The 22,252-nt window shown below is 34.5% G+C and overlaps 1 protein-coding gene across 5 annotated transcripts in view; it reads right to left on the bottom strand.

The window, feature by feature from the left end:
* Nucleotides 1-22,252, bottom strand: part of LOC136039977 (uncharacterized) — a 152,268-nt gene that overhangs the window by 90,019 nt on the left and 39,997 nt on the right. For 4 of the 5 annotated variants that reach the window (XM_065724034.1, XM_065724038.1, XM_065724037.1 and 1 more), the window contains exons 2-3: nt 16,689-16,796; nt 3,310-3,533 (exon numbers count right to left, since the gene is read on the bottom strand). In XM_065724034.1, the coding sequence (XP_065580106.1) occupies nt 3,310-3,533; nt 16,689-16,737 (273 nt within the window). In that variant the 5' untranslated portion in view covers nt 16,738-16,796. Of the gene's footprint in view, nt 1-3,309; nt 3,534-16,688; nt 16,797-17,193; nt 17,279-22,252 lie in introns of those variants that run through there. The other variant, XM_065724036.1, reaches the window with a different exon arrangement.

Genomic DNA, 22,252 nt, shown 5'->3' with positions numbered 1-22,252 from the left:
TTAGGTGGTAGTATATTAGAGTAAAAACTTTAAGTAAAAATAAATGCGGAAAAGAAAGTTAGTACTATCGAGCAATTGTCTATCAAAAGCCAGTACCTGACATTTTGTAACGGCGAAATTATTGAATTTTTAGGCAATTTTTCGAATTTTTTAATTTTTAGAATTTTTCTACAGCTCTGCTCTATTAACTGTTGAACAACTCTTGATAACAGGCCATAGGCAAGGAGCGACTTAAATAGATTATGTACTAATAGATTAACTTAATAGATTGAACTTAATAGATTAGATAAATTGAAGAGTTTTAAAAAGAATTCATACTTTTAAAAAATTGGTTTTTCATTGCGATTCTGAATTTCATTAAGTTTAGAATTACCCACCAAAAGTCAAGTGGTTCAGAAGTGTTTGAGAAATTTTTGAAGAACCAGCCCCAAAAGTGGTGTAACTTTGATGGAAATCACACAATTGAAATCATTATATCAGAGTTCTATTACTTCGGTTTGAGATAAGCTAAGGTTTATTCATCTGGAAATAAACACACAACGTTACACTTCACTATTCCTTCAAAGTATCTTTGGCCTTTAAAGAAGGGGAAAGACAAACCAGTCATTAACTTTGTGATAAAAATAATCACTTCCGCACAGGGAGCAGAGTAAATAGAAAAGAAAAAAATAAATAAATACAAATAAATAAAACTATAGAACACAAAAACTGAATAGATTGGGCAGACTAAATAAATTAAATAGATTAAATAGACTCCCATAAATGAATTTTAAAATAATTGAAAAAATGAAAGACAAATAAATATTAAAATAGCTTCTAACAAACCGACATATTTTTAACAATTTTTTTTTAACAACCTAAAAGAATGGCACCTTTGAGCTGATTTGGGTAATTTATTCCATAGAATATGACTCATCATTACAAGATTGAAATCCGACCTTGCACGAAATATTGCACAGTTTTAGAGAATGATAGGTTTTAATATCCAAATCTTTTGAATTTCTAATATATACTTTGAATTAATGCATGTCTGATTTTGGCTCTCCGTACATAAATTATTAAAATGAAATTTGCATATTAATTCTTTTTTTGGCTAAATGGCTTTCTCTTAGTTTTGGTTAGACGATTTTGAGAAATAAGGGGTGGGGAAGGAGGCCTAGTTGCCCTCCAATTTTTCGGTTACTTAAAAAGGCAACTAGATTTTTTAATTTTTTACGAACGTTTTTATTAGTAAACAAAATACGCAACTTAAGAATTAACTTACGTAACAAACTTTTATATTCTTATATTTTTGATTATATATATGAGAGGGTTGGTCCCCTCGTTAATACCTTGCCCTTCACACTAAATCTTGTTTTGTCCCAATTCTTTAAGAATGACCCCTGAATCAGAAAGGCCGTAGAATAAATAGTTGAAATTACTTCAATTTTTTTAGCATAAAGAGCGAAGTATTTATCTCCTCCTAAATACCTCGCTCTTTATGCTAAAGTATTTTTAGAACCCCTCATATGCGTAATAATCTCTGTTTGTTTTAAGTTTTAATGCTTCTCCTTACTTTCAATTGAAAAAACTTTTTCATGTTTATATTTTCATTGTTTTTTTTTATAGTAATGCTAGAAAGTCCTGCGCCCTTTTCATTGAATTTTTCTTCCCCCATGAAATATTCCTCCAAGGAAAGATCCTCCCATATAGCCCCCTCCCCTGAACCCCACACCCAAACCAAAAAAATCCCCTTGATAACGTCGGTACACTTCCCAGTAACTATTACTGTGTGTAAACATTGGTCAAAGTTTGTAACTTGCAGCCCCTCCCCCAGGGACTGTGGGGGGTAAGTCATCCCCAAAGACATAGTTATTATGGTTTTCGACTATGTGGAACAAAACGGCTATCTCAAAATTTTGATCCGTTAACTTTGGGAAAAAACGAGCGTGGGAGGGGGCCTAGGTGCCCTCCAATTTTTTTGGTCACTTAAAAAGGGAACTAGAACTTTTTATTTCCGTTAGAATGAGCCCTCTTGCAACACTCTAGGACCACTTGGTCGATACGATGACCCCTGGGAAAAACAAAAACAAAAAAAAACAACAACAAATAAACACGCACCCGTGATTTGTCTTCTGACAAACCCCGTGATTTGAAATGCACCCGTGATTTGAAATATGATTTTAGAATTATGCATTGAAAAGTAATTCAATACGAATCTTAAAGTACCAAGGACATAAAAATGAAAACATTTTTTGCCACAAGGCTCAATCTTAGGTGTATTCGTGCCTGAAAACCAGGAATTTCTGGGATTTTGTTTTGGTTGATATAGAATATTATTGGTCAGTTTCGGTTTGAAAAAAGTTTCACCTGTGCTTCAAACCGAACCGCGAATAACGATATGCGTAAAACTAATTCCATGAATTTTTTAAGTTGTTGCAGAGACCTGCAAATTAAAGACATGTCTCAAGTTTTTCATTACGAAATGTTTCATATTTATTCTCCATGGGGATGTTTATTACTTCCATTAGTTTCTGAAATGACAAAAAACATTTAATATTTACTTTATGTGATGAGTTCCTCCACATAAAACATATTTCGACTTCTTTTACTGAGTTTTATCTATGAGACCACAAAACGGGGCAACTATCAGGAAAACCTTAATGCCTGCATCTCAGGGAAAATTGATGAATCACTAAAAAGTATTCCATGATACCCTTTTTTGTGTGTGTGTGTTATTTTTTTACAACTGAGAATGGCTTTGTAGAAATCCATACTAAAACATCTCCTTTTGTCATTTCACCTTAGTTTTTAAAACTTGCTGAAAATCAGCTTTTTTTCGGTCATTTTTCAATTTTATTTTTTGTTATTTTTCAAAATGTCATGAATAGTCTATGTGGCCTTAGAACGTATTAATAACAAATTGAAGTAGAATAAGCCACAGACCTTTTATCTAGACGAGGTCGAATGCCTTTGTGGAGTCTACGATGAGTTAGTATGTAAGGTGACGAAGCTCTAAGCATGTTTCCAGTGTCTAATGAATAATAAAAATCTGGTTAACCATCAATCTGTTTGGTCAAAAGTTCGCTTGATATTTTAGAGTGAGCGGCATTTGGTCAATTTTATTGATGTTTACAAGTAAGTCTAATTTCATATTTGAATCATATTGCGATCCAATATAGTGGTATTTTCTATTTAGCTATACTAAAATAACAGTATTTCATGATTTAGCCTATAATTCAAATAAACAAAATCAAAAATAAATTAAAATTTAAGTATAAATATTTTGCATTAGTTTATAATTTTTAAAAATGGAAAAATAAGACTTACGTCAATCTTGACTCCTGGTAGATTAAATCCTTTAATGCGATCACTAAGAAACTCTTCTCCAGGGATAAATCTAAAAATTTCTTCATTCCCTTTGTACCATTTAAGTGAATACAGACCCTCGTCATCCAAATCATAATGACATTCAAGAAGAGCATCTTTTCCATTTAAAACGACCGAAGGGACAATAATATCCACTTGCAACTTCATGGCATTTGTGATAAGAACTGAAAAAGCGTAATAGGATTAAGAATTTCTTTTGGTTTTTCTTCTTTTAATTTCTATCAGATTTCAGAGAATTATGTTTATAGTAAAAACAAATAGAAATGGTAGCAAGACATTCAACTCTGCGAAAGATTTTTTTGCCAAGATGTGGCAAAATGTCAACATGATGTCAACATTTTACAAATCAAACGCCTGCCGTGTCAACAGAGAATGGAATAAAACGTCATAATTCTTTGTCCCATTGACGATTATGATAAATCGTGTTTGATTTAGCATCTCTGTTGACACCACAACCTATCACCATAATGTCCCATTTCCAGGTTTTATTTTTGACTTATTTTTCCTGATCCATATAACCCAGTTTGCCAATGACCTGGCAATTCTTTCAAGAATAGATTGTTACCGGTTTGCTTCACAATAGCAATTTCTGTGTAAAGCTATCTTCTAGTAGAGTTTCAGCTCATCTGAGAGCCAAAAACGTGCTAAACACCAACTGATGGGTCCCAGTCCCTCTTACCATTTTAATTCGAAGTTGCCAAGACCCAGGAAAAAAAAAATCCCAGACAAATTCAAGTTGATATGCTCAGTCGTCTTCTAGATATAAATATGTTTTATGTAGGTTGTTTTTAAGGTGGACAGTCAAAATACATTCATGATGATCACCATTCAAAACCCTGTTCAAAAACAAAACGATCAGCCTATTCTGCTTTATGTTTTAAAGTATGTACCTCCCAAATTTTTACAGTCTATTCCCCTCTGCCAAGAAGTTTTTCTCCAATACGTGCTGTGCATTAGTACCTCTTAAGCAGAGGTTCCCTTTATTGGAGACACAAAATATTAAACATCTTCCCCAACATTCTTCAGGCGGTAGAGATGCGAGCTCCATAAGACAAACTGTTCACCCCGACTACTAACAAATTATTTAAGAGGATTATCTCAGCCGGTTACTGAGATACAAGTTTTACGAAGTAGATTGTGATGTAAGTTATAAAACAAAGAAAGTGTTTTTTCGAAAAATCGTTTAACCCCCCCCCCCTCTCTACTTTAAGCATTGCACAACTTCAAATATTTTTTGATTTTCCAGGGGGAAGGGGCTAAAGCGTTATTTAGTTTCACTCACTTGCTTTTTTCACAGTTCTTTTCAATTAGCAAAAAAGCTAGCCACAAAAGAAATCAATTTTTTAACATTTCATCATATTTACTTTAATAGCGTATAGTAATAACAAAAAAGCTATAGCAATTACTTATCCAAATTTGCCTTCGTACCTAGGAGAATTAAATAAAAAAGAAAGTTTTTTAACTGAAAGTAAGGAGCGACATTAAAATTTAAAACGGACAGAAATTACTTCGTATATGAAAGGGGCTGCTTCCTCATCAGCGCCCCGCTCTTTACGCTAAAGTTCGACCCTTTCTCTCATCTCTTCTTTTTAAAATAGTAAAAAACTATTGCGTAAAGAGCGGGGTGTTGATGAGGAAGCAGCCCCTTTCGTATACGAAGTAATTTCTGTTCGTTTTAAGTTTTAATGTCGCTCCTTACTTTCAGCTAAAAAAATTTGTTTTTTTTTTATTTAATCTCTGAACGTTTTTGAATCAATGCATATTTTGATTTTGGCTCTCCGCAGAGGAATAATTAAAACGAAAATTGCATATTTTTTTTTGGCTAAATGGCCTTCTCATGATTTTGAGAAAAAAAGAGCAGGGGAGGAAGCCTAGTTGCCCTCCGATTTTTTGGTTAATTAAAAAGGCAAATAGAACTTTTAATTTTTTACGAATCTTTTTATTAGTAAAAGATATACGTAACTTATAAATTAGCTTACGTAAAGAACTTTTGTATTCTCATGTTTTTATTACATATATGAGGGGATTCGCCCCCTCGTCAGTACCTCGCTCTTTACACTAAAGCTTAAATTTTGTCCCAATTCATTAAGAATGACCCTGAATCACAAAAGCCGTAGAATAAATAGTTGAAATTACTAAAAATAGGCTAGCGTAAAGAGCGAGGTATTAGGAGGAGGTGAGCCCCTCATATGGGAAATAATTTCTGTTCGTTTTAAGTTTTACTGCTGCTCCTTACTTCCAGCTGAAAAAAACTTTTTCATATTTATTTTTTCATTGTTTTTTTTAATCATGCTAGTAAATCCTGCGCTCCCTTCATTGAAATTTTCTTCCCCTATGACAAATTCCTCGATGAAAAATTCCCCCAGCATATCCCCCTCTTCTCAACCCCTCCCCCAACCAAAAAATCTTCCTGAAAACGCCTGTACACTTTCCAATAACCATTACTATATGCAAGTCCTGGTCAAAGTTTGTAACTTGTAGTCTCCTCCCACGGGGACTGTGGGGGAGTAAGTCGTCCCCAAAGACATATTTATAAGGTTTTTTGACTACGCTGAATAAAATGGCTATCTCAGAATTTTGATCCGTTGACTTTGGTAAAATAAGCAGCGTGGGAGGGGGCCTAGGTGCCCTCCAATTTTTTGGTCACTTAAAAATGGCACTAGAACTTTTCATTTCCGTTAGAATGAGCCCTCTCGCAACATTCTAGGACAACTGGGTCGACACGATCACCCCTGGAAAAAAACAACAAAAAAACAAATAAACAAATAAACACGCATCCGTGATCTGCCTTCTGGCAAAAAATACAAAATTCAACATTTCTGTAGATAGGAGCTTGAAACTTCTACAGAAGGGTTCTCTGATACGCTTAAACTGATGGTTAACATTGATGATTGATAGCGATGGATCGTTAAGATTTTATGACTTTTAGGGGGTGTTTCCCCCTATTTTCTAAAATAATGCAAATTTTCTCAGGCTCGTAACTTTTGATGGGTAGGACTAAACTTGATGAAACATTGAGCCGGGTCGCTCCTTACTACAGTTCGTTACCACGAACTGTTTGAAACTAAAACTAGTCAGGTTTATCAATCCTCATAGCCAGTGCGGTGACAGTAGATATCGTTTTTTCAGTTACAATATGACCCGTTTTTTGGCACCTGTAAAAAGGTCAAACTGAAGTAATGAACTATTACTTGACCTGTATATCAGTTGGATAAATGGCTTCTTTGACCTTGATTTAAGTTTCTAACAATCATTGGCACGATCTGACATTCGTGTCTAACCTGTTTAATCTGAACTGTGAAATAGCAGGTTTCATGTCAAGTAAACTTGTGCGTAATTCATGTAAATGCCCTGCATTCAGGATTCCTCATGCAATTTGCTGAAGAGCTAGTTAGCATCACAGTTCTAAAGACGACATACACATTATTTTAGTAAATATTCAATCGTAAAGTTTTTCTCCCTCTCTCTCTTAAAAAAATCAACACAGGGAGTCAATAGGAATCTTGTTGTGAGTGGACGTAAGCAAAATAAAGAAGAAAACATTTGATCCAGTGGCGGATCAGTTTTTTTCTAAGCAGTGATTTTCTCATAAAAAAAAATTTCTCATATGCACCTGTTGTTTGTAGGTTTTTGGAAGCTAGTCGTGTGAAAATTGTACTATTACAGGGATACGATGGAAAATGTAGATTTTATAATCCATGTAAATTACACAGATACTGTGTTTCAGGTTAAAGACTGTTCAACCTGTGATGTATGTAATTGTGATTTGCATCTTATAAAATTGAGCATTCGGAGACCGTCCATCCAGGTTTGATTGTGAAAAACCTAAGTGAGGAATTAATTTACACGCTCGAGATTGGTATTGATATGATTTAAATTACATTCAGAGAGGGGGCCCGGTTGATGTTTCAGTTGTTTAATTAATAAAAAAAAGTATGGTTTCTAAGTCATTCCTGTGAATATAATGTCCATTGTGATTATAAATCAACGGATTTTTATGTTGCAGTTACAGGGAGTGATGACAATTCATCCTTGATCCCAGAAAGTTCAAATAGTATGATAATTCAAACATATAAATTTCATTGTTTGAATCAAAGAAGTCTCATTGACTATATCAAGTGTGATAAGAGTAAAACTTAACTTTATTGTAGGATAGTGATCCAGACCTGTCACTTCAAGATGAATACGATGTGGAGTTGAAGATCTGCCTCCACTAATTGTTAGTATGATTTATTGTTAGACATAGTATGAGTGCACTTTATTCTCAGGGCATTGAAATCAATATCGTATTAAAGTTGAGAAGGTTTTCCACTGTAAAATCATTCAGACTAGGTATGTTCATTCAAATCTCCAGAAATTCTTCATAGCTCTATCCTCAACCGCCAAATATAAAATACAATAGGGCATGGAAACCATAGTTCTTGATAAAATAATCTCGAAATGTCGTCCGATTTTTAACTGCATACTTTCTCATTTTTTTAATTAAAGCTTTTATTTAAGGGGGTATAGAATGTAAAGTGTAGACAAAGGGGGTCACAGGAGTTAATGCATTTCTTATTTGAAAAACCACGTACAGCCAGTGGCTGGTTTTTACATTTGAAGCACTGCAATTAACAATAGTAATAACAATATTACTTTGAATGTGATTGGTATAGTCAGATGGTGTGCAGTAGGATCAAAATTTCTAGTACCCTTTTAAAGAGCCAGAAGTGAATGGATGGTAACCAGCTCCTCCCCCCACAAGCCTACTATTCCCCAAAACACATACAATCGAATTTTTAAGAGATGTATTTTGTTCAGCATTGTTGAAAGGTCCATTAATTATGCCTTTACGGATTTCAACCTCCCCAGAGTCTTCATGGTAAAGGCTGTAAGTTAGGCAATGCGTTTGTTGTTCACATATATTATATGGTATTGGAAAAGGTATGCATGTTTGACCTTTACTTTCCAAAGTGACGAAGAGCATTCAGGTGAGACTTCCAGAGAATGCCGAGGGGAATGTTGAATAGAACCAAAAAACGCTATGTGCATACAGATTGAGTAGGTCTTGAATGACTGGGTATATTAAATTTGAAACTTTCATGAAATATTAAGGGAAGTGATCAAAAAGAGAATATCTGTACGTGACCACCACTATTATAACTACCGTTATTAATACTGCTGCCACTACTACTCCTATCATGCGACTCCATTTACAATATTGAGGGGAAATTTGAACTAAATGAAGAAACGGTATGTCCATGGGCATTGTAAATAGAGCGTATCTCAAGAATGGACTTAGCTAAGTTGGAACTTTCAGAGAATGCTAAAAGGAGAAAATCATCTAACCAAAAGGCAATATGTGCACGCCACTACTAATACTTCTACCACTGCTACATTTACTACTACTCCTACCACTTCCATTGCAACTACTTGTAAAGACAATACGTTAATACTACTGATGCTACTAGAACTACTGCTTTCACTATTCATACTACTACTAGTAATACAAATATTACTGCCGTGAATAGCATTCCAACTATGGCTAAGAGTATGAAAATGGAATTTTCAAGATTTTCTGGGGGGAAGGTGAACCTAATCAGAGCAGGCTGTGTGTATGAAGGTTGTCAAAAGGGCGTAACAGAAATATTTTAGGATCACTTTGGTCTGTACTTGTTATGGGGACTAACAGGGCTTGTTGTGGGGGATATTGAACCGACTAAAGAAAGTGCTTGCATCCTAATGCTCCTACTTCTGCTCATAGTACTATTACTACTGTTACTGTGATTACTACTTCTGCTGCTACTAGTGCAACTAAAGCTTAAGTTACTACTATTAATTCCACTTCTACCACTACTACTGCTGCTACTATAAGTAATGGTATTAAGGCGGAAAAATTGGGAAATATTGTAACTGTGTGGAACTATATCAAAATATACTATGCCCGGACAGGTTGTTAACAGGACATATCAGAAAGGATTCAGGGACAGCTAATGTTATTAAATTTAAAATTTCAGCGTGCGCTTAAGGGGGTGTTGAAGAAACAAAAGGTGCTATGCACATATTGCTGCTAATGCAACAACAACTGTTGTTACTACGCAAGCTAAGAGCGTTAAAATGAAGCTTTCAAGGAATGCTATTTGTGCATATTTGTGATGCTATTTGTGCATAGCTGGAGGGCATGCACATAACGTGTTTTTATCTATTTAAACATCCCCCTCCTAATATTCCCTAAAAGTATCAGCTGAATTCCCTTGGCCCTTTTGAACACAAAAGGTCAAACATACCGTCCTTCCCCATTGAGAAACTTCATATAAAAACATTGGATGAATTGTAAAACCTAAGACTCTTGTCCCAAGGACAGTGGGAAAGTAACCTCTCGAGGTACAGAGTGGTTGGACCTTTCAACAAATGGCTATCTCGAAATTTCCATTGTATGTGTTTTGGAATTTAAGGGGTTTGAGAGAGGGGGAGTTGCCCTCGAATCACTTTTGACTCTTTAAAAGGACACTAGAACTTTCAATTTCCAATAAATGAGCTCCTTCCAAAGTTTCTACGACAAATTCTTCTGTTATATATATATATATATATATATATATATATATATATATATATATATATATATATATATATTTAATACATTGTGCCCTAATTGCTCTTTACTTAGGCAGTGTTACTGCACTGCTTATGATAATTTCAGCTAGAAACTGAAATAGTTATTAGTTTGTTGAAATAAAGAAGATGCCCAATCCAAGAAAGTGCTAGTCCCGATGATCAAAGAATCAATTGATCAAATGATCAATTGATCAAAGAATCCAGATCAAAGAATATGCAACTTTCTTGAAGTAAAAACTCATAATCTTCTTCTTTGTGAAATTCGTGTAGTTTTAACGTAAGTGCCAGCGAATATTAATTTTATGGACTGCCGTGTTTTCATCCTGATTTTACTCATCTAGAAAATTTTTGAAAATTAGTCAATAAATTCTTCGCCCCAGGGAAATTCTGTAAGTTTTATATTCTGTAAATCTAATTAAACAGAATACAATGCAAAACATTCACCGGATTTCAGTGGGCGTGGTCCTAGAAGATGTTTCAAGTGACCTCTAATAAAAAATGCGAGCTCCACCCTTTGTAACAAATAAAAAAATATTTAAATAATGATTTTAAAGTTATTTCATTTTGAAATCGCATATTTTGCATTAATCTTGTCCGCCTTAATGTTTCTTTAAAGTTATTTTTTCAGAGATTTATAGGAACATTCTCTACTGAATAGCTATATATTTGTTTTCTGTATTTTAAGATCAATTTTCTCGTTAACTTTAACTAGAATACTGGGTTTTATGCTTTCTTTTATATTGAGTAAGATGTAAACCAAAATTCTTATTTTTAGAAAATATTTTTGTTCAAAAAATTTCTTTAATTAAGATGGCTTAGGATTTCAGTAAAGAACCATTCAACTTTTGTGTTCTTTCTACTGCATTGGTACTGGCATGGGGGGGGCAGGTTGGGTCATGGCCCCTCTAGAAAATTTGGGACTCTAAAGTAATTATAAGGAAACTAAAGTAAAGAGAACAGAATAGGGAAAAACCATAGAAAAATGTGTGTTGCCCCGTTGTCGGCTGCTTACAAAATAGATTTTGACCCTTAAAAAGGAAAAATATAAGTTCCAATTTGTGACTGAATGTCCCCTTTCTTGTTTTACACAAAAAAAAATTTTCTTTATGATTTGTTTGGTGTAGAAAGAAAAATAAAATTTTATCATAGCAATGAGTGGTAAGTAAATAATGATCCCTGTCACGAACAAAAGTATAAGAGCCCAACTATTGATAACATTCAATCAAATAATCAGTCTTTTATGGTTATCCTAGATATTTGTCTGTTTATTAGTAATTATTGCAGTTATTAGTACACAAGAAAGTTTGTATAATTCTTGAAATTTTGGTAATTATAGAAATAAGGGGCAATTTCGGTAAAAAAAAAAAATGCCATCAACTTTTGCTTGCATGGCAAGAGTACCCATGAGCTAATGCACGAAGCCACTGTAACTAGAAATGTTTCCCCTGAACAGATTGCCGGGTATTTCTGGATTTTCCCCCTGAACGGATAAGCTTTTGTGTTCTATTATCATTTTTTCAATCAAATAATCAGTCTTTTATGGTTATTCTAGATATTTGTCTGTTTATTAGTAATTATTGCAGTTATTAGTACACAAGAAAGTTTGTATAATTCTAGAAATTTTGGTAATTATAGAAATAAGGGGTAATTTCGGTAAAAATATGTCATCAACTTTTGCTTGCGTGGCAAGAGTACCCATGAGCTAATGGACGAAGCCACTGTAACTAGAAATATTTCCCCTGAACAGATTGCCGGGTATTTCTGTATTTTCCCCCTGAACGGATAAGCTTTTGTGTTTTATTATCATTTTTTCAGGAGTGATTGTATTTATCTAGTTGTTTTAATGTTTTAGAGTTATGAAGTATAAATGTGGCAAACATATTGGTTTTTGGTATTCAAAATTAAATATAGGAACTAGAAATTTTATTTTTATTTTCTTAATTTTGGTTTTAATATTTTACTTTGAAGAAACTACTTTGATAAGTCCTTACTTCTTATAAACGCTGAGTCTAACGGCATTAAATATTTTGGTGTTCGATAACCAAGTCCAAATCTGTCGATATTGTCAAAATATATCCGTTCGTCACTTGCGCATTGTTCAACAGAACTCAATGCTGGGAATTTATATCTTAGTTTCTGTATGTAGGCTATTGTCTTGTATTAATTTTTGTAATTACTTGCTTTTTTCATTTTTATATACATTTAGTTTAATTGACAAAGTTTTTCTATTGCCTTTAGAATAATGTTTGTCTCTGAGCTTCATTAAATAAAAAAAAAAATAAAAAAAACAATTTTTTCAACTAAAAGTAAGGAGCTACACTAAATTTTAAAAAGAACAGAGGTTATTACGTATACGAAAGGGGCTGTCCCCCTCCTCAACACTTTGCTCTTGACGCTACAGTTTTTTGGAACTAAAAAAAAGTTACTTATCGCTCTACTTAAACGGCCTTTGTGTTTGAGTAGTCATTTTTAAAGGAGACAAAATTTAAACTTTAGTGTTAAAAGCGAAGTGTTGACGAGGGTGAAACCACCCTCATATACGTAATAATTTCTGTCCGTTTTAAGTATTAAGGTTGCCCCTTACTTTCAGTTGAGAAAAACATTTTTTATTTAATTTCTGATTGTTTTTTAAATAACGCCAGAGAACCTGACTTAACCTTCACGGAAAAATCTCTTCAATTCAGCCGAACCCAAAAATTCCGGACAAATACCCTTAACACCGAAGGTCCAAGGTAATTGGGAGGGAGCTCATTTAAACGTAAATTTAAAGCTCTTTTTTTTAGTGACCATACAGATTGAGCCAGGGAAAGTTTTGTTTTCTGCCATTTTAGGACACCAAAGACCTAACCCAAGGAGAACGAATTTGTAATCAATTTAAACTTCTGAGAAGCTAATTGATTTTAAACTATATTTATTTGTAAAAGAAGCAATGCCACGCACTGGCAGCACTGGATTCAACCAAGTTGATCCGCTTTATTTGTAATGAAATTAGGCGTCGTTTGGTGATCTGTAATTGCGGGTCAGCTTTAATGAGAGGGGGTGAGTCATTGCTTGGGTGGGGGTAGATAGATTCCTAAGAAAATAAGTTTTAATGGACAAACTGCTCACTCTTCATGAGGTTTCAGGTGAATGTTGAAAGAGCTAGGGGGGAGTGGGAATTAATTAAAATATTTTTCTACACAGCTAAAATGTTCCCATATCTACCAGTACAGAGGTGGAAAAGGCAAGGCTGGTCATCATCAGGCTTGCCAGGAAACTTCTTTGTGTGGCGAATACTCCTAGGAACTTAGTTTTCAGCAATTTTAAATGGTAATTATTTGTGTGAAGTACTTTAATGTATCTAAACAAATGTAGGTTATCAAAAGTCTTACAGAATTTCAATCCATACAAACAATAATACTCCTTTAATCCAACTCAAATTCTTTAGTAGTAATATTAACAAGGACTTTTTACCAAAATCAATTTTCATTGCCAATTTTTTATGCATATTCAAATTTTATCCAAAATTGAAATTGTAAATTTAAACGCAAGACTGTACGAATCAATTTACTAAGGATTTAAGGGACCGGTACCTCAAACTATATCTTGGTTAGGTCTGGGTGTGATTTGGAAAACAATCAGAAATTAAATAAAAAAGAGCTTTTCAACTAAAATCAAAGAACAGATTTGAAAGCTATTTGAATAGATTATTCTTTATATGAAGGGGGCTGTCTCCTTCTTAGCTCCTTACTCTTTACCTCCCATTTTCTTAAGAAATTCCGCAAGTGGAGAAAAAGATTTTACAAAGCATTAAAAAGTTTTGTTTGACGAGCAAGGTGTTGAGAAGGGGGCAGTCTCCTTTACATACAGCGTAGTTTATAATTGTATTAAGTTTTAAACTTGCTCCTTACTTTAGTTAAAAGCCTTTTCTATTCGTCTAATTAAATTTTATAAAACTGTGAAGTTTTATGAATACTATACTTTTGGTAGCGAAGAAAAAACGATTAATATTTCAATGATCTCTGTTTGCATTTTGATGGATAATCAAACAGTTTGTGGGAACGAACTGTAAGTAAAGAGCCACCCGGCTCAATAGCTACCGAAACTCTAAAAACCGAATTTTGATACCAATTGATATATAAAAAAATCGCTTATTATGCTGATTCCAAATATATAAGTTTAATTAAGTTTAGTCTTACCACTCAAAAGTTGCGAGCCTGAGAAAATTTGTCTGATTTCCACGACTAACGTGTGCTTATCTGTTGTTCTCAGGGGTGATCGTATCGACCCAGCGATCCTAGAATAACGGGAGAGGGTTCTTTCTAGTGAAAATGAAAAATTCTAGTACCCTTTTAAGTGACTGAAAAATTGGAGGGTAACTAGGCCTCCTCCGACGCCGCTTTTTCCCAAATTCATCCGATGAAAATTTTGAAAAGCTTTTTTGTTCAGCATAGTTGAAAGGTCCAATGACTATATCTCTGGAGATAAAATAACCCCCTACAGCCCCTTGGGGAAAGGTTTTCCAGTTATAAAATTTGGCCATTGTCTTATTTGTTATTGGGAAGTATGCATAGATTTTTTGGGTGCGCAGGGGAGGACGAATTTTCTACTGGGATGATTTTGCACGGGGTGAATTTTTCCTGGAGAGGTAAGTTTCCAGGGAGTGAAGTTTTCAGGGAAAATTTTACACTGGCTGAATTTTCAAGAATTCCTATACGAATTTTCTTTATATGTCTTGCTTCCTCTTTTCGCTAGGAAAGGGAATTTTCCATGGTGGGGGAGCGGGATATCCCGGCATCATTTAAAAAACGATCACAAACTAATTAACAAAACAAGTTTTTTCAACTGAAAGTAAGAAGCAACATTAGAACTCAAAACAAACTCAAATTATTGCGTACATGATAAGGTCACTTACCCTTCAATACCTCACTCTTTACGCTAAAGTTTTTTTAATAAAATTATCCTGTAATGGTTATTCTTCAATCTTTTGAATAAAAAGTCAAATTTTAGCATAAGGACCGAAGTATTGAGGAGGGGGCAACAGCCTCATATACTTAATCATTTATGTGCGTTTTAAGTTTTAATGCCGTTCATTCTTTCAGTTGAAAAAACTCAGTTGAAAGCTTTTATTTTGTTTTATTTTACCAGATATGACTTAATGTATCCAAATCTCCTTCTTAAAGACTTAACATGCCTGACAGGGAACTACCCTAAGAAGCTTGAAATCTTCAGAGTCTGTGTTCTGGCATTCGGAGTTAAGAAACAACTTAGAGGAAATCTCAAGCTATATTTTGAAAGTTATTCCGTCGTAAAACTGACATGTTTATTCAGAAGTTATTTTGCATCAAGCTGGAGTCCAAAGTTCAAGATAGTAAAATTCAAATAAACGCATCATCGTACTCAAAATACTAGGGTATATTTAGTAGTAGGGTATATTTGATAGGTATATTTAGTTGTAGGGTATAATAGTAGGGTATATTTGAAATTTTCAAGCTTTGACACCAGAGCAAAAATAAGTTTTTAAAGTTGCTTTTGATACTTTTTTTTATCATAAATACAAAGTATTTATACTTTTTGTCCTAAGGCCTACAAATTGATAGGGGTCTTAATTTTTAAGAGCTGCTAGAAAAAAAGAAAATTTTGATACTTTTACCGTTTCATTGCGTTATTTAGCTGCTTCTATGCGTTTGCAAAGAAATAGACATAAATTCTTCCTTACCAGGATCTAATAGATGAAGGGATACTAGAGCACCCAAATTACTAAGAATATCAAAATAAAACCATTTTTTGTCCCCCTAGCTTCATCATTGATTTATTTATACATGATTACTCAGGTGTTAGAACGATTTTGAACGAAGTGTTTGTTAAAAAAATAGTTACGATTCTTAATTTTGTGAAAAGTTATTTCTTTGTTGCCACACTGAATCACGATGAAAAATTGCAGAAGCTTTTCCTGTTTGCACAGCATATCAAACCTAACAATTTCAATGTCCGGCCTACCTGCTTCTTACCACCGAGTACCAAAACCATAAAATAGCGCATTACAACCACCTGCAGTCATTCGACAAACATAGGCTGGTGGGAATATACGAGACAACAAAAGTGGTATTTTCGAAATCAGAAAAAATAAGGATTTTACTGATATGTGAATAATTAATTATAGATAATAATAGAAGAAATAGGATACCGAACTTTGGTTACCACATGTTAGAATTATATCCTTAAAGTGTTTTTATCATTCAATCACTATTTTCTTAACCTGGTTTACTGCTGATTAATAACGTCGTTTGTCTTTTGCTACTACAGTCAAGAAAATTATACTATCCATTATATTATATATTATATATTATATTATACTAGATTATACTATTATTATTATTATTATACTATTATGCAATTATATATTATACTATCCATTAGATTATACTATCTATTATACAATTATATTATACTATTATTATTATTATACTATTATGCAATTATATATTATACTATCCATTAAATTATAGTACTCCATGATGATGTATTTTTCCTAACTTTCCGAATTCTTAAGGACTATGTTTGTTTAAATTTCATAAGAAAATACAAAACAATGAGACAATGACATTCTTTTTACTGCCTAAAGGTTGGATATAACAACATCAGATGAATGCAACAACGGGTAAAAATACAAGCTATTTGATTGTCCTCATGGAAATCTTTCACTTTTTCGTAGCCTATTAGTAACTTATAAAAGTTGTACTTACCATGAGAAAAGAAGATTAGTGACATCATTTGTAAATTAAGTATTCCCATTTTACGGCCAATCCTTCAAAACCAGTACCAAACAACTTGTTATTTCCAATGCTAATTCACTAAAATAAGAATAAAGTTTTTCAGCATTTTTAGTCTTTGGTAATACTAGGCCGTTTTAGCTATAATTCAAGTATTCGTAATTCCTACAAAAAAAGATTTTTCTATCTATATGGATAAAAAATAGATATTTCTATCTTTATGTATAGATAATTTTTGGATCACATTGTTAATCCACGCAGATCGCATGAACAAAATAGAAACATATGAAGGTACAACATCGGGTAAAAACACTAATTAAGGTAAATAGAGATGAAGACCACACTGCTTTTCCATTACAAACATCAAAAATAAGAAGAACAATAGAGAATTCTTTTCGCAAGACAGGGAAATCTAATTAGAATCTATGTCCAAGGGCCGTCCCCAACAAAACATAAATATATAAGAATAAAAACTTACAACATGATACAATCAATATAACTAAAATGAAACATTTATTTTTTATTTATTTTTAAACAGTCCCAGCATCCTTACTTCTGCGAAGTTCAACCAGGACTGATAAATAAACTGAGATGACAAGAGGCAATTCGTTGAAATGAAAGAGAATGATTAAAAACACGTTTTTAGCGCTAATCTTGCTTTTATGCCTGCTGCTCTCAAAGGCCGATTTGTGACAGGTTCTGTGTTGATGCCTGTTGGTTTTATATAATATAATATGAAAAAAACTTCGTTTTCTTAAAGAGTTAAAGAGGCTGCGTCCCAAAGTCGAACCTTAAAACGTACAGGAATTAGGAGAGGCAGCTTGGGGGCTGCCGCCCCCCAAACCCCCCGCTTTTAAAGACTCTTTTGTACAGGTTTTTTGTTGTGGGGGGACTTCATTGTTACTAATTACTAGTTTTGGCGCAATGGTTCTCCTGTCCTCTTCCGCTGCGCCAAGCTGCTGTTATGCTTGTTATCAAACAAGTTATTACAATAGAAAATTTCACCAACGGCTTCAATTAGGAAATCAATTTAAATGGTTCTTTTAACTTGCTTCCATCAAGCCTTACCCCCGCTTCAGTATAAATTCTTGTGAACATTCCAGTATGTAATTCTAATCACATGTTTCCATGTTTATTTTCTCCCTTTCTGCATCAATAAATTCAAACTGACAAAATTACCTAATTTTACAAATTTTAAAAAATTAGCAGCTAGCGGTTTCGATCCACCGACCTTTGGGTTATGAGCCCAGCACGCTTCCGCTGCGCCAAGCTGCTAGTATAAGAATTTTTCAAACAAGTGATGTTATTACAAGAGAAAATTTTACCTTCAATGGGGAAATGGGTTTTTCTAAGCTAGAAAATCGGGGGGTTAAGATTTTCCGACGAAACTTTCCAGGAAAATTACTCGGAGAATTCCGCGTCGAATGAGTCTTCGTACACCCAGATCCGATGTCGGCTGTAACCTGTAGGCGTCTCAGAAAAAAAAGAAAATGAACATTAAGTGGCTATGCGTGCTTTCTGGAAAACAGGGAAGGAGTTATCGGATCGAGCTGAAATTTCGCGGATAAGCTCCTGGGCCCTAGGGGACCTTAACTTGTGAATTTCAGCCCGATCGGACAACGTTAAAGGGGGGCTGGGGTTGACGGGTCGAAACTTTCGGTCAGATTTTCCCCATGAAGGGAAAGTCGGAGGGGGATGAAACTTGGCAGGTTTCTTAGTTGGATCTCGGGCTACGAAATGCATCCCTCCCCATCCCTCTGCGACCACTGGAACCGAAGATCGCTTAACATTGTCGTGGTTCGCCTCTTTAAAGAGGCGCGAGTGTGCCTCCTTGATTTTGTAAGATCGTTTTTGATTAAATTTGTGTATGGAGCATTTAGTGAATATTCTCCCAAGTCCCTATTTAAGGAAATGTTATTATTAATCTTAAGTCTGATTTCAATTGCTTCTCCAACTACTTGCTTTATGCCTAGGTCATTGTTTATAAGGGTGGATTCTTCAAAAAGTATTTTGTGGCTAGGACTTTAGCAGCAAATTAGAATTTAGAGCTTTGGTGAAATTATCTTTATGCTCTTGTAGGCGTTTCTCTAAACTCTGGTGAGTTCTACCTGCATAGAATATGCTATCATCTGAATGGTATTTGATAGACTCCTCTTTGGCAAGCAACTGAATTTAATCTTTACCAGAATTTAGGAAATTTATGACTTACAAATTATGGTAAATACAACATATAGATTATTTTGTGTGTAGACTTTTTAAAGAGTCATAGTGATTTGTGGGATATATGGGAGGTAAATTGTGTTTGAAGGCTTATCGGGATTCTGACATGGTAACCTGCCATTGATTTTACGGGAGTGTCTTTTCAGTCTACGGTTAATTGTATTATTAATAAATAAAAGAGGATACCCAAGTCCAAAAATTATGTCCCTGATGAAGTCCAGTTCTGCTGTGATGTAGGATTCTGAACAAATGTTTAGGGCACGATCGACGAGAGGGATTACGACAGCTCTTTTATCTTGTGGGGGCGGTTTGATATAAACTAGACTTTATCATGGACATACTTTTTGGAAATGGGTATTTTTTTTTTATTTATTAGTAATACAATTAAGCGGCATGTCTTATAAAAAGAACTTGTCGTAAAAACTTTGGAACGAGCTCACTCGATTGGAAATTGATAGTTCTAGTGCCCTTTTTAAGAGTCAAAATTGATGGAAAACAACCAATCCCCTTATCACGCCCGTCAGTTCTCCCAATGCATCCAATTAAAATTTTGAGATATCCATTTTGCTCACCATAATAGAAGGGTCCATTAAATTTGTTTCCAGGGATACTGAACCCCACTCCCCCCTAACCACTATTACACACAGCCCTCAGGGCAAAAATGTTTATAATTAAATAAAAACCTGTTATGTGCATACAGATTGTCAAAAGGGCGTGACTCAGGAATGAATTAGTATATTAATTTTAACTTTCAGGAAATGATGACAGGTCTCATCAATTGACCTAAAAGGTGGTATTTGCACGTTACTATTACTGCTACTCCTACTACTACTACTACTACTGCAGCTGCTGCTACTACTACTAGTACTACCAGCACCAACTTCTGCTTCTATAGCGAGTACTACCAGGGCGGAGGATATTGAAGGAAACATTCGAGGAAATTCTGTGCTGAAAGTTGAACTACATCAAAACATACTATGTGCATGCAGGTTGTCAAAAGGGCGCATCAGCAACATTTCGAACGGCTTACCCTACCAAGCTGAAACGTCCAGGCATCATGAGAGGGATGTTAAATGAACAGAAGGCAAGATGTCCATACTGTGCATGCTCCTACTGTTATTACTACTACTACCACTACCGCTACTAATGTAACAAATACAACACTACTAGTACTACTACTGTTCCCACTACTACCGGTATTACTATGATATCAGCAGTACTCAGGCTAACAGTATCAAGGTAAAAATTTGAGAAAATACTGAGGAAAAATTTGAACTAAATCAAAACAAACTATGTGCATGCAGAACGTCAAAATGAATTAGCTCAGGAATGAATTAGGTTACTTAGGGTAGTTTCAGGGAATATTCCGCAGGAAAGATCAATTGACCAAAAGGCAATATGTGCACGCTACTACAAACACCACTACCGCTGCTACTACTAAAACTAATTCTATTACAGTAACGCTAAGAGTATTTCAGGAAGTGCAGAGGGGGAATTTGAACTAAATTAAAGTACAATATGAACAAACGGAAATCAAAAGGGCGTGTTGGCATTATCATAGCAACAGCTAATTGCATTAAGTTGAAACTTCCTAGGCTTCATGAGGGGGTGACCAAAAGCCAATGCGTTAATACTGCTGCTGCTAGTAATAGTGCTATTGCTGGTAGTACTACTACTAGTCCTACTAGTAGCCCTACTACTACTATTGTAACTCCTATTACAACTATGGCTACGGATATGAAGGTGGATTATTTTTTGAATATTAAGGGGGGAAGTTGCATTGAATCAATACACCGTCGGTTATATTTTAGGAGTGGTTTGGTATATGAAGTTGAAACTTATATAGCTTTTTGCGGGGGATGTTGAAGTAGCTAAAAGGCAGTATTTTTATGCTCCTACTGCTAATTCTACTACTACTACTGCTACTACTATTACTACAAGTACCAGTACTACTGCTACTAAAGCTAACGGTATTAGGTTGAAAATTGTGTGGAGTGTTGAAACAGTGTTGAACTAAATCTAAACACACTATATGCATAAGAGTTATCAAGAGGACGCATCAGCACTGCCTCAAGAATGGTTTATGGTATTTAGTTGAACATGTGTCTTTCAGCTTGTTTTCGAGAGAGATATTAAAAAAAAGGTGCAATGCATATACTGCTACAAATTACTACTACTACTACTAATTACTACTACTACTATTACTACTACTACTGCTACCACTACTACTACTAATATATTTATTGCTACTACTGAAGATATGGGCATTAAGTTGAAGCCTTCAATGAGTCTTTAAGTGGGCATGACTAACCTTTGGTTTTCAAAAATAACAAGTGTAATCAAGTAAAGCCTTAAGAGAATATTGAGGGGAGTGCTGAACTAAATCAAAACATTCTTTGTGCATATAGTATGTCAAAAAAAAGGAAACTTGAGATTGACTCAGTGTATTAAGTTGAAACTTTAAGGAAATTATGAGGGTAATGATCAGTTGACCAAGTCCACGTTTAGGGGGATGACGACCCAATCAAAAGGCACTATGTGTGTGGTATAGCTATTGATACTGTTGTGACTACTACGACTACTACTTCTACTCAGGTTAGGGATATTAGGTGAGACTTTGAGGCAAGATTTGATGGGGGGATGTGAAGTTAATCAACACGTGTTATATGTATTCAGGCTGCCAAAAGGATTTATGAGCAATTTCTCAGCAATAGATTAGAGAATTAAGTTCAAAATTTCAGGCTGTACTGAGAGGGACGTTGAATTATTGCTATAACTACTTCTGAGGCTAAGGATAGAAAGATGAAACTATCAGGGAATATTTAGGGAATGTTGAACCATATGGAAATGCACTACACACAGACAGGTTGTCAAAAGGGCGTATCACCATTATTTTAAAAATTATCTAGAGTATTAAGATGAAACTTTCAGGACATATTAAGGGGGATGTTGAACTAGGCAAAGTGTAAAATGTGCATAATACTATAAATTTTAACCCTACTACTACTACTGCTACTACGATACTCCTACAAATGTTACTACTACTATTACGACTATTACTACTAGTACTACTGAAGCTAAGGGTATTAGAGTAAAACTTTCAGTGAATGTTGAAGAGGATAGTGAACAATATTTAAACAAGCTATGCGGATGCAAGTTATTGAAAGGCCGAAACAGCTATATCTCAGGATCAGCTTACAGTATCAAGTTCGTACTATAGCTAGATGGTCAAACCGGTTGTAGTTTAGTCATAAGAGTTAGTAGGGAGAGGGATCAGCTCCAGGAATCATTTAGTTGTTTTAGTTTGTTACTTCCAA

The sequence above is a fragment of the Artemia franciscana genome, chromosome 20 (assembly GCF_032884065.1).
Source record: "Artemia franciscana chromosome 20, ASM3288406v1, whole genome shotgun sequence".
In the NCBI taxonomy this organism is placed as follows: Eukaryota; Metazoa; Arthropoda; class Branchiopoda; order Anostraca; family Artemiidae; genus Artemia; species Artemia franciscana.
Note: the sequence above shows the minus strand (reverse complement) of the source record. Positions and strands in the feature narration are given on the sequence as shown.